Source organism: Triturus cristatus, chromosome 9 (assembly GCF_964204655.1).
Source record: "Triturus cristatus chromosome 9, aTriCri1.1, whole genome shotgun sequence".
NCBI lineage: Eukaryota > Metazoa > Chordata > Amphibia > Caudata > Salamandridae > Triturus > Triturus cristatus.
This window is the reverse complement of record NC_140592.1, coordinates 531355578-531369319: the sequence shown is the minus strand read 5'-3', so window position 1 is coordinate 531369319 and position 13742 is coordinate 531355578. Positions and strand designations below refer to the sequence as shown.

Genomic DNA, 13742 nt, shown 5'->3' with positions numbered 1-13742 from the left:
TGCCACTGAATCTGGTTGAGGAAAGAACACCAGTAACTCAACCGACTGATTGATGAGAAAGGCAGAAACTACTTTAGGTAGAAATTTAGGTTTGGTACGAAGAACCACTTTTTCTTTGTGAAGCCGGAAAAAAGGTTCTTTCATGGTTAGTGCCTGTAGCTCACCCACTCTCCTCAGTGAAGTGATTGCAATGAGGAAAGCGATTTTCCACAACATAAATTGCACTTCACATTTATGCATGGAATCAAAAGGTGGGCCCATCAATCGTGTGAACTATCTTACGATTCTATACTGGGGCAGGTGGAAGTCTTGGTGGAATAACTCTTTTTTAGTCCTTCCATAAAAACTTTGATAACTTGTCCTCTAAAGAGGGATAAGTATTGCCTGTTTTGCAGATACGCAGCTATCGCAGCGACATGTAAACAGATAGAAGTGTAAGCTAATTCTGACCGCTGCAAGTGTACAAATACCATATGATATTTTGTATGGAAGCATCAAGAGGATTGATGTTATTATTACAATAAATAACAAAACGCTTCAATTTAGCTGCGTAACAAGCTCTTCTAGTAGGTCTTCTGGACTCTTTAATAATGTTCATACAGTCTGGTGGAAGATTCATATAACTAAACTCCAAGACTTCAGGAGCCAGATCGCTAGGTTCAGTTCTTTGGGACCTGGGTTTTTGATTTCTCCATGGCTCTGTGTGAGGAGATTGGATTGAGATGCAGCTTTTGATGTGGAACTACTGATAGCTCCAGCAGGGTCGTGAACCAAGGTTGACTGGCCCATGTGGGAGCTACTAAAATCAGTGTGAGGGATGTTTGTCTGAGTTTCCGAACCAAGTGATGGAATGAGTGGGAAAGGTGGAAAAGCGTAGGCAAATATCCCCGACCAGTTTATCCATAGTGCATTGCCTTTGGAGAGCGGGTGTGGATACCTGGAGGCTGCGTTACTCCTGAGGCGGAAGCCGGGAGTCTGTATCTAAGCTAAATATTTTTAAAACTGGTGTATTGTGTTTTTAAAACTGCTGATTTGCACATTGTTCTTTCTGGCACTCACCCTGATCGCGCCGTGCAGCTGATCACTAGCTGACACTGCCTGTCCCCCATAACGCTGCTTTCTGGGCGCCATTGGCACGCCGAGGGAGACTTCTGCCACGCCCTCCCATTGCTGGCCACGCCCCCTCCACCGAATCATTTAAAGCGCGCCAAGCACTACCGTCGCTTCAAGGCTGCGTTACTCCTGAGGCGGAAGCCGGGAGTCTGTATCTAAGCTAAATATTTTTAAAACTGGTGTATTGTGTTTTTAAAACTGCTGATTTGCACATTGTTCTTTCTGGCACTCACCCTGATCGCGCCGTGCAGCTGATCACTAGCTGACACTGCCTGTCCCCCATAACGCTGCTTTCTGGGCGCCATTGGCACGCCGAGGGAGACTTCTGCCACGCCCTTCCATTGCTGGCCACGCCCCCTCCCATGTCATCAGTCGCCACTATAAACCATGTGTCAATATCGGAAGCGCAGCGGACGAGCGCATCGGGCGCGCCGGTTGCGCGCCAAAGGCGCGCATAAGGCAAGCTCGTCTGCGCTCGTCCGCGCCGAGACCGGGCAAAGGGCCACCCCCTCTGATCCACCACCCCCCCATCCCGCCTCCAGCTCCGTACCAATAACCTACACCTCGGAACAACTCCTCATCATTAACCAAACAATAAGGTCTCCTCACTCCTTACCCAACTTCAACTATAACAATCCTAGGATCGGACCACTCAAGTGTCCCACTTGTATCGTTATTCCATCTACTCCTCTCCCTACACCTCCCCCACTAGTGAGAACAGCACTTATAAATGTAAGATCCCTGCCGAAACACAAATTTGAAATCGCCGATCTCATAGACTCGCAACAGATAGATATTTTATTTATCACCGAGACATGGGGAGACGAGACCTCTGGCCCGGACTTCAGAGATGCCACACCTAACAATTACTGTGTGTGTAAGTTAGACAGACCGATAAGGAAGGGTGGAGGAGTAGCGATTATTTACAAAAACCACCTCAAAATAACTACAGCAGACACAACCTACCCTGAATGCGAGGCCCTCCTATTCTCGATAGGCCTATCCAGTAAAGCAACATTCAAAGGTATGTTGATCTACCGCCCCCCAGGATCCAGAGCCAAATTCCTAGCACGCTTGGATCAAATAATCGAGACATCAATTGGATCACCACAGTTTACCATCTTAGGTGATTTCAATTTTCACCTCGAAGTTTTAGAAGACCCAGACACCATAACGCTATTGGGAGATTTAGAGACAGCCGGTCTTACACAAATTGTTAAAAAACCCACGCACAAAGCAGGACATACGTTGGATGGATTATTCACCAACAACCCTGAAATCTCCATCACCGAGATCATTCCTTTAATCTGGACAGATCATTCTGCAATATGTTTCTCTATTCCCACCAAACCCACTTCCCCTCGCTTGTCTCTTCCCCCTCCCACCAAATTCAGAGACTGGAAAAACTTAAATCTTGAACATCTCACTCAGATGATACAGGACAGTCCATTACCTAACGCGCATGATCCCATAGCAGCCTCAGATACCTACACGGAGAATCTGATCGAAGCTTGCAACAAATTAGCACCGTCCAAAACCGCCTATCGGAGTAGAAAACTCCCTTCAGCCCCTTGGTTCTCCGAGTCGCTTAGACTTCAGCGCCAGCACTGCAGAAACCTTGAACGACAGTGGCGCCGTAACTTCAATACGCCTGACAAAATCATTTACAAAAGCGCTCTCTCCAACTATAAAAAACTCATAAAAACAGAGAAAACCACGTATTACACAAACCAAATTAATCAGGCTAAAAACTCCTCAGGGAAACTATTCCAAGTAGTAACATACCTGTCTAACCCACCTGCTCCTCAGTCAGAAGGATCTCAAGCCCTTTCTGATGCATTAGCCAACTTCTTCGAGGACAAGGTCAGAACCATCTTCAATACGTTCACACCCGACGTTGCGCCCATTCCCTCTGACTCTAGCGTTGATACTGGCCCCACATTCGCAGCTTTTGAACCTACCACATGTGAATTCATCCAACCCCTGATCGCTCGAACCAAATCTGGTTCACCTCTAGATCCTTGCCCCCCTAGCATCCTCAACCTCATCCCGGAAGTTATTGCTCCACCTCTAACCACCATCTGCAATGCAATGTTTGCATCTGGTGTTTACCCCCCGGTATGGAAAAAAGCAATAATTAAACCACTACTCAAAAAACCCAGCCTAGATCCTCTCCTTCCTGCTAGCTACAGGCCCATCGCCTGCCTCCCATTCCCCGCAAAGATCTTTGAAAAGATCATGAATATCCAGCTGTCAAACTATATTCACCACAACAATCTACTGGATGACACCCAATTTGGGTTTCGACAGGGCCACGGAACAGAGACGGCACTGCTAAAAGCAGCAGATGAGATTAGATACACGATGGATAACGGAGGAGCCGCAGTCCTGATACTCTTGGACCTATCTGCGGCCTTCGACACGGTCGACCATGCCAACTTGATCGACCGTGTCGAGGCCATAGGAGTTACAGACAAAGCAAAAAACCTCCTGGCCTCATTTCTGTCAAACCGTCCGCAAACTGTGAAACTAGGCAATTTCACATCCCAGACCTTCTCCCTGCCATGTGGAGTACCGCAGGGATCCTCGCTAAGTCCGACACTATTCAACATCTATGTGTCGGACCTGGCGAGGGTCATAAAATCCTGCGGAATCTCCCTCACTACCTACGCCGACGACACCCAACTGGTGCTGTCGATATACAATGATGGAATCTCAGTGGCAGCCAATTTCCAACTTGAATGAAGGCAATAAGCGCCTGGATGTCATCCAATTGTCTTAAACTCAATTCTGATAAGACAGAAGTGATGACATTCGGGAGGCTTCAACCCACCTGGTCCCCACAATGGTGGCCCCACCAGATGGGACAACCCCCAGAACCTGTAACGAAGGTACGCAACCTGGGAGTTATCTTCGATAACAAGCTGTCATTCCAGCAACATGCCAATTCAGTGGTTTCCTCTTCCTTTTACATACTAAAAAGGATAAAAAAATTAATTCCATACCTTCCTCCACATGCAGGCAAAACCCTGGTCAGTACATTAGTATTCTCCAAAACTGACTACTGCAATGCATTGCTACTCAATGCACAACAGAAGGTCCTCAATAAACTGCAAACAGTGCAGAATGCAGCAGCTAGGACTCTGCTTTCCATCCCTAAATTTGCATCTGTCTCACCCTACATCCGACAGCTACATTGGCTACCGGTGAGGAGCCGTATCAAATTCAAAGCTTTATGCATAGCATATAAGGCTATTCACGATCACGGACCGCTATTCCTAAGAAGAGCCTTTCGACCGCTTAAACACACAAGAGCCTTGCGCTCATCCTCTGCGCATCTACTCATGGTCCCCCGTACAAGAAGGGCCAATTGGGGTGACAAACGCTTCTCCGTGGCTACAGCCATACTATGGAATACACTTCCTCTATACATCAAGTGTGCTCCGACCCTTCTCAACTTTAGAAAAAAACTAAAGACATGGTTGTTCCCTGCCTAATCCTCCCTTCCTCCTGAGAGTTCCGCAACCACAGCGCCGAGACACCCTTGGGTATTTGCGCGCTCTAAAAATCGCCAAATAAATAAATAAATAAAATAAGCTTGAGCATTTTGCATTTTTGTGTGTGGCGAAAAGATCTATTTGAGGAAACCCCCAACTGTGAAAGTACAGGAGGAGAACTTGAGGTTGAAGTTTCCACTTGTGGATTTGCTGCCTCTGTCTGCTGAGAAGGTCAGCAATCTGATAGTTTACTCCTGGGAGGTGTTCTGCTAGGAGACAGATTTTGTGGTCTATGGCCCATTTCCAAATGTCTTGAGCTAGGTGTGACAGTTGGAGAGAGCGTGTCCCCCCCATCCCCCCTGTTATTGTATATAATACATAGCTGTCATGTCGGTGCGAAATAGGACAGCTTTGCCAACAAGGAGAATTTGAAAGGCTCTGAGCGCTAGAAACACGGCTAGCCTGTTAGTATCATCTGTGGAACAGGGTCTATGAAGGGCTGTCCTTTTGAAAAAGTTTGTGGGTTCCACCACTGCAGAGAGCGATGAGTACGGCCGTTTACCAACACTAGATCGGCTAAGAGACCCTGCGACTGGTTCCACTGACTTGCTGAGCATTCCTGAAGGGGACGCATGTGAAGCCTGGCAAGGGGAACAATCATGGGGCAAGAGGACATCATTCTCAGCAGCTGCATATACACTTGAGCTGGTAGTGAGTGAATGGGCTGAAACTGAAGAATTAGCGCCTGAATATTACGAATTCTGGCTGCACTGGGTAAAGCGAGAGCTTTTTGAGTATCTAAAGTGGCTCCTAGATAGTTTTGATTATTGGAAGGCTGAAGATGCGATTTCAACACATTGACTGTGAACCCCAGTTGGTGCAGTAACTGCAGGGTTATGTGAGTGTCCTGGAGACACTTTGGGTACGTACTGGCTTTGATGAAGCAGTCGTCCAAGTACGGGAAGACATGAATGTGTTGTCTTCGTAGGTGAGCAGCGACTACTGTCAGACATTTCGTAAAGACTCTGGGAGCAGTGGTGACTGCGAATGGGAGTACCTTGAACTGGTAATGCTGCCCCGCTACCACAAATCTGAGAAATTTGCGATGAGCTGGATGTATTGGAATGTGGATATATGCGTCCTGTAAGTCTAGTGTAGACAAAGTCACCCTGTTGTAACAGTGGAAGCACTTGTTGAAGCGTCACCATGTGAAAGTGGTCTGATTGTTTGTAAAGGTTTAATTCTCCGAGGTCTAAAATAGGTCTGAGAGAACCATCCTTTTTGGGTATGAGAAAGTACAGAGAGTATACGGCTGACCCCTGATATTGTAGCTGTACGGGCTCTATGGCTCCCTTCAAAAGGAGAGATTGTCCCTCTTGTTTAAGGAGGTGTAAATAGTCTGGTCACATTTTGTGTGAACGTGGAGGACTGTCTGGAGGATTGTTGGTAAGTTCCAGGCAATAGCAGAACAGATAATTACTAGAACCCATTTGTCTGTAGTTATTGATTGCCAGACAGGTAGGAATTGTGAAAGACGCCCCTGACAGATGTTAAATGATTTGGGGGGGAGGGGGGGGGGGGGTTAGACGTTGGGGCAAGGGGGATCATTACTCACGGAACGCTGACATTGCGGAATATCTTTGTCCACATCGAAGCCAGACCCAGTAACGGAAACAGGGTCCTCTTGTTCTTCCTCGGCCCCTATGGCATAGCCGGTTTCTTGTTCAGAATTTTCTCAGAAGAGGCCAGGAATGGAGCCGGTGTTTTGACTCTGCATGTCGTGACATCTAGCCCTATGGCCGCGCAGCAATTTCTTGGAGCAGAAAGATTTACACGTGACGCAATCTTGTTCGTTGTGCTCCTGAGATAAGCACAGGTTGCACACTTCGTGCGAGACGGTGTGCGGTAACTTCCTGTGGCACCAAGGGCAGAATTTAAAATGGAGTCCGTTCCATCGACTGCGAGACGGACTGACGCGGGTAGGCCAGAGGGGCCTTCCACGACTTTCCAGATTGAAAAGAGTTTTTTGTATCAAAATATGATACGCGGAGAAAGGGAATACGCGATCAAAAACAATACCGTTGAGGGTAAGTGGATTGCGCACTGAGGGAAACCCGAGAAACTGTCTCGAACCGGAGCGCAGCAATTCACGTCCGAACCCGATGGGGGGAAAAAAACAATCTAACAATGGTGTTGACAATGGTGTTGATGCTCATGCGCACTATCACTGAGAGGAGGGGTCACCTACCTCGTGACTCAGTTTGATGGGTGTGCATTATATAAAGGGTCACCATTAGCATCAACTGCAGTAGTCCTGTGACCACCATAACACCAATCACAGCATTTACAGGAAAGAAGAGTGGCACAATTTGTGCTTATGTCCCACTTGGTCTCCAGAAAAGAGTGATTGGTATAACTGCGTTCCCAGTGCTTGCTTTCCATATTCTGCTCTAAATTATTTGTTACACTTGTAGGAAACAAAGTACACTGCAGGCCTTGCATATCCCCTTTCCTGAGATATCAAGAAGAAATTGAGGGGTGAACTGATAGATGGAGGGGTTTCTGATGCTGGGGGGTGAGGAAAATAAGAATGTGGGTGCACTTTCATAAAACTGGAATGCAAACTCTTTGATGTCCAATGCGTCATCTAGCTGCCCTCCCAGCACTCCTTTTTTGCATCAACAGTTCTGAGCTTACTTACTAGTGTTGCCTGTCATGTAAGTGCACTTCTTGCCTGACTGGTTCTCACCTTTAATTGGTCCCAGTAACTGCAGAAAAGCCTCCTTCACGTTAACAACACTTGCACCCGGAACATAATGGGCAACAGGCACTGTACCCACTCTGCTTTTCATTGGCAGTCACTAGATGGTACAAATGAACTGACTAGTCCACTTTCTCCTCAGTTAAAGAGCTACAGCTTTCTGTGACAAAAACAACTCTCCTAATACAAGAAAAGGTGGCCCAGCAGATGGGGAATGCTTGAGGTATGGAGCAACGGCCCCAAAGAAACATCAGGATTTTATTTCTTGTATTAGAATTCCTAGCATAAATTAAATTCAATTTTGCCTGCTGTGCTAAAAGCTATGCTGTTAAAAGGTTAAGTAAAACACCCTTGATGGCCCTCACCACCTCCCATACCTGTCTGCAAAGACAAGTGTGAACTTTGAGGTTCAGGTGCAGCATTTCTCGAGTTGAGGCCTCCATGTCATATTTAATGCTGGGATAGGAGAAGGCACAGTCATTGCTCATTTTGGGCTGACTCAATATAATTCTGTATTGGACAATGGGCCATTCAACAATTTGTGCCGGAATGGGAAGTGTTGCAGCCTTTCAAGTTCTGAGGAGCAGTGCAAGCAAGCCTGCACATTGTTTAAAAGTTTTTTTGGTTTTTTTAAAGGTGAAGAACTGGTGTACAGCTGGCCTCAGACATTGGGCTTCATTAAACAGTTGAAAGCTCATGTTCCCAATCCTACCCAGTTTGCCGATATGACTTCTGGCAGCCATCCACATATTCCATACCCTTCCGCTCCTCATATCCAGTCCTATAAATCATGAAATTTCCCTAGGTATAGTCTAGCGCTCATTAATACATGTACATCTAGTAGATCTTCTCTGGCAATGTCAAGCTGTTTAGCTGAAACATGCAATTGTCCCTGGAACATACTGCACACAAATCTCCATATGAAGGCATGCTCCAAACAAAAGGTTATGAATAAACTCAGTTAGTTGATTGCTGTAGGGCCATGCGAACACTGACCTTTGGACCAGGAAACACTTCATTTTGCTTCAGTTTAATTTTCATTTCTGTGTAGCCAGAGCAGCTGCCAATTTGGACGAGACCAGAGGGGGCGTTCTCTGTAATTCGGCTTTGAGATTCTGTAAACAGTGAGGGTTCATCCAAGATTGAGCCTGACGAGGACTCCACCTTCTAGGGGGAAATGAAAACAAACATTAATATAAAACTCACAAAGTTCAACCATGGGTAAAATTCACAGTCTCAAAACAGGTATCACAAATAATCCAGTACAAAGCAGGAATTAAAAGTTATCGGGACAGGACTGAGGGTGGAGTGGGTTCACATATGTTTACCACCAATTACTTTTAAGGTGTCAGGCAGTTGTGATTCATTAATATATAGGAACATTTGCATAAGCAATACTAAAAAACACAATGCAATGATATTAAAAAGTGCAGAATTTGACAGCGCTAATAACTTACTTACCTTTGGTAAGGCTGTTTCTGGTGGACAGTCGGCATCAGTGTTTGGTAAACGTGCAAGGAAGCCCACGGTGAAGCCTAGCCGGTGCCTAGGAGTTGAACTCCACAGGCTAATGCAGCAGTTACAGCTTTAGCTCTGGTGGACAAGACGTTCAGGAGGTTGTTTCTTTGCCAAAGCGTAACAAAGTTTTATGCAGAAGATAATCCAATGAAAGATGGTCCTTTTGTGTAGAGTACAACCCTTCTTCTCTCCAAAGTACACTACAAAGAGTTGGTCATCCATCCAGAACTCTTCAGTGCGATCAAGGTAGAACAGTAATGCTCTTTTTGGGTACAGACAATGGAGTTGCTTTTCCTCCTTAGAAGGATGTGGAGGAGCATAAAAGGTGGGCAAGGTGACAGATTGCCCTAAATAGAAAGGTGTCACCACTCTGTGCAAACAAAAAGACCTAGTGCGAGCACTACCTTGTCCAGGAAGATGGTCAGGTAAACATATTGAGAGGATAGAGCCTGCAATTCGCTCACCCTCCTGGCAGAAGTTATTGCCACTAAGAAGGATGTTTTGATAGTAAACAGCCAGAGGGGGCAATTGTGCAGTGGCTCAAAAGGTGCACACATCAAATAGGTGAGAACCAAATTAAGATTCAAATGGGGCATGATAAATGGTGAGGGGGGACACAAATGTGTAAGGCCCTACTAGAATCTAAGTACAATAGGAGATTTGAAAAGTGACGGTTGATCTGGCAACTGTAGAAAGGCAGGGCCAAAAGAGAGGTGTTAAGTGGTCACCATGATGGTGTAACAGGCGGTGTCCTCATTGGGTTTTGTACCTAGGCACTCGCTTCCCTAGGTGTGTACCGCCTCCTTTCGAGAGAAAGTACTGGCGAGATCTCTGTGAAGGAAAGGTTAAAAATACCTTCTGTATCCAATAAACAGCTTCTAGAGACTACAAAGACCAAGCACAAGACCTGACCAAAAATTGCAATAAAGGAAATATCTTGATAAAATCAAAAAGAGATGCAATAAGCTAGCCAGAAACCAGAATAGAGAAGCTCTCTTGGAATAAAAAGACTTCAAAATGAAGATATTTTGACCTGCGTCACCACCTTGACAGTGCGCGCTGCCCCGCACGATCTACGAGTGAATTGAATTAACAGGCAGATGAGCGATAACATCTCACACCCAAAAATATAAATAAAAGACCCACCTTGGAACCCACCCTCCCAAACAGTTCACTGAATTTCTTCAAGATGAAAAAAAGAATAGCCTGGCTACCTACCTACCTACCTACAAACCTATGTATGTCGTATGTGTAAAAAAAAAGAAAATAAGCTTCCTATGTTTTGAACACTGAATAAGATAACAAATATTGGGAAGCCCATATTTCAAGTTTAAATAACATTTACTACTCTTCTATGTTTATTTTGCGACAATGACATAGGGTTTAAAAACCCCAAGACAGCATCAACGCGCCCACCGTCCAGGTCAGATGAGGACTCTAGGTGTAGACGCTGAGGGACTATCGGCAACAAGTGCAGCTGGGGATAACACATCCCTGCACCTACTCCCCTTCGCTCCCCGCTTACCTCGCTTTTTTTAACTATGCGATATCAAATGTATAGAGGCTTAACGCAATAATAACACCTTAGGCATAGCCTCACACCCGCACCAATCGCAATTCCCACACCCCTATCCATTACCAAAGACACAGGGACAAAAGCACATCCATTAAAAAACGAGGGTACATTAACACCTGCATGCAGGAAGCGCCACAAATAACAAGGTCGGTAAATAAGAAAGAAACAAACTAGTGTCCCTCCTTTATTCATAAGGAAATCCATTGAGTTAAATGATTGATTTTAACACATGTACAAGGACATGGTAACCATCACAAGATCGGAGTAAAGAAATCTAAAACTTTTTTGTACTAAGCACAATATAGTTCCCTCGCAAAGTAGTACAATTTCAGAACACATCAATCAGTCCCAATTATCCATAGATGAACAGGGAGAATGTCCCCAAGGTGATAACTTAATTATTGAGGCTATAAAATAGAGCATTTGTGATCTTGCTCTCTTTTTCAGGTAGTCATGATACCCTCTTCCTATCCATGACTTACGAGGTGAATAGTGAATCGCATTAAGGTAAAAAGTACAAATAAATGTGACTGTTCTCTTCCTTTCCCCACACTGTAGATACTATTTAGTAAATAATGAATCACGATCAGGTAAAAAAGTACTTCAAAATGTTTTTGATCTCTCTTCCCCCACATCATGACGTATATACTAATTTGTCAAAAGTGTGACTAGCAGATAAGGAATCCAGTGGTCCCTTTCTACTCATCACAAAACACGTCACATCGTAAATTGAATTCCTCCTTTTTATTTTTGTATTCTTATCTCAATTTGCAAGTACCTTGAAAAACATAAGATGGCTAAACAATTATGCACAAAATGACACAAGACATAACGGGTATCTAACCGTGCTCTCTTTGTTTTTCTCCAATGTACTACAGGCTAAGTGTAAGCCGTAGACACACAATAAATTTAATCGGTGAGAAGACACGTAGGAAGTTACTTACAAGTCTAAGAAAATCATTACAAGGGATCTGTCGATCTCACAAATCAGTCCTGACGAAGGATTGGACCGTCAGGGCAATCAAGGCCGAAACTGGTTGACCTCACAAATATGATACTCAGGATATTTTACACATCCCCAGAGCATCACCACCTTACTTTTTATCTTACCCCTGTATACTACACACACATTAAAAGCGGTTTATTAGATACAGGAGGCACTTTTAACTTTTTTTTTTTTTTTTATGGATCCCACCAGACCTTTCCCTCAAAAGGAGGCAGTACTTGCGTAGAGAAGCGAGTACCTAGGTGCAAAACCCAATGATGATACCACCTGATACTACACTATAGTGGTGACCGCTTAACATGACCAGTAGCAAATATTGGTTGAGGGTTTCGGGTAAAAAAACTGAAATGCCAGGACACCGCAAAACCTGTAAGGTCACTCTCGTTTAATTAAGATAAGTTACATTACTGGGAGAAGAGTGATCATTACAAACGCTTCTATCTCCCCCCCATGTTGATTTTTTGCAACCCTTCAGAGAGCCCAGAGCAGAGCCCTGTTGGGCCAAAGAAAGAATGAACAGAAGAATGTCAGAGAGGGAGGCACGCAGGTGGTCAACACACCATTCTATACAATATTTACAGAATATTGGCCATCGGCAGGCGTATACCGACCTGGTGGAGGGATGCCTGGCTGTCAGAATAACTTTGCAGACTTCAGGAGGAAGGTCAAAAGCTAGCAACTGTTGTCGCTCAATCTTCTCTCAAGGAGACGGTTCAGAATATCCTCCCGAATGGGCAGCCTGATCGGAGGATCGATGCTTATCTGCTGAAGCTCGGGATATCAAACTCTCCGTGCTAAGTCCGGAGCCACAAGGATGACTTGGACCCGGTTGCTCTTGGTCTTTTTGAGCACTATGGACAGGAGTGGTATGGATGGAAAGGCGTACAGGAGGCCTGTGCTCCACTCGAGACAAAAAGCGGTGCAGAGCGAGAACCGCCTTGGAAACTCAAACGCGCAAAACTGCTAACATTGCGTGCTCTCTTTGGAGGCAAACAGATCTAACAAAGGCTCTCCCCGCTGCAGAAAGAGACCTTGCACCACTTCATGATGGCGACGCCACCAACGGCTGAGTTCATCCACCCTGTACAACATGCCACACATTTTTCCCAACTGCAGCCATAAACTGTCTTGACGGAGGCTCGAAAGCAGTCAACTGTTGCTGCTCAAACTCCACGCAAGAAGGCAGAGCGTTGACAGGTTTGGGTGGACAAACCTCCCCTGCTGCTGCGACAGAAGATCCTCCCAAAGGGGCTACCTGATTGGAGGACTGATGGCCATGCTCAACAACTTAAGATAAAGACTCCCATTCCAAGTCCGGGCCCACAAGCATAAGTTGGGCCCGGTCATTTCAGGTCAGGAGTAGTATGGGCAGGCAGGTGTAAAGGGGGCCTGAACGCCACTCGATACAAAAAGCGTCCCTAAGCGACAGGCACCTTGGAAACTCCATCACGCAGAACTGCTGACACTGTCGGTGACAAACAGATCTAACCAAGGCTCTCCTCACTGCTAAAAGAGACCTTGCACCACCTCCGGATGGAGAAGCCATCCATGATCAGCTAGGCATTTTCGGCTGAGTTCGTAAGCTCTGGCGCTCAGAGAGCCAGTCAGATGTTGAACCAACAGAAAAATGCCCTGATGTTCCAGCCATGTCCAGAGATGCAGGACCTCTTGACAAAGGGTCCATGACCCCAACCCGCCCTGTTTGTTGCATTACCACATGGCGGTGGTGTTGCCCGTGAACACCTGCACTAGCCTTCCTTTAAAGGAGGGTAGAAATGCCTTTAAAACCCACTGGATAGCTCGGAGCTCCAACAAGTTGATTTTGAATCTGAATTCTGCCAGAGACCAGAGACCTCTGATATCCACCTCTTCCAGGTGGCCTCCCCAACCCAGGAGTGACACATCTGTCACTTCTGTCAGATCTGATTGAGGAAGGGAAATGCGCCTGCTGCAGTCTCAATAGTGGTTCGTGAACCACCACTGCAGTTCCCTCCGAGATCTGGACCATGTGGGAGAGACTGCCCTGATGCAGCGCCCACTGGAACTTCACGTCCTACTGTACAGCTCGCAAATGCCAACTGATGTGGGTCACCAGGAGGATGCAGAAGGCCATGAGGCCTAGCAACCTCAGAGTCAGTCCCACCAAAATCCAAGATAAAGGCTGACACATCGGTATCATAGCATGAATATTCTGGACTCGCTATTCGGGAGCATAGACCTAAAACTACACCCTGTCTAGAACAGCTCCAATAAAAGGAAGAGTCTGAGATG

The 13742-nt window shown here is 45.8% G+C and overlaps 1 protein-coding gene across 1 annotated transcript in view; it reads right to left on the bottom strand.

Moving 5' to 3' along the window:
• ATG2A (autophagy related 2A) overlaps positions 1 to 13742 on the bottom strand; it is a 2561659-nt gene that overhangs the window by 2289358 nt on the left and 258559 nt on the right. The window contains exon 6 of the mRNA XM_085625535.1: positions 8368 to 8538. Coding sequence (XP_085481661.1) covers positions 8368 to 8538 — 171 coding nt within the window. The remainder of the gene's footprint in view (positions 1 to 8367; positions 8539 to 13742) is intronic.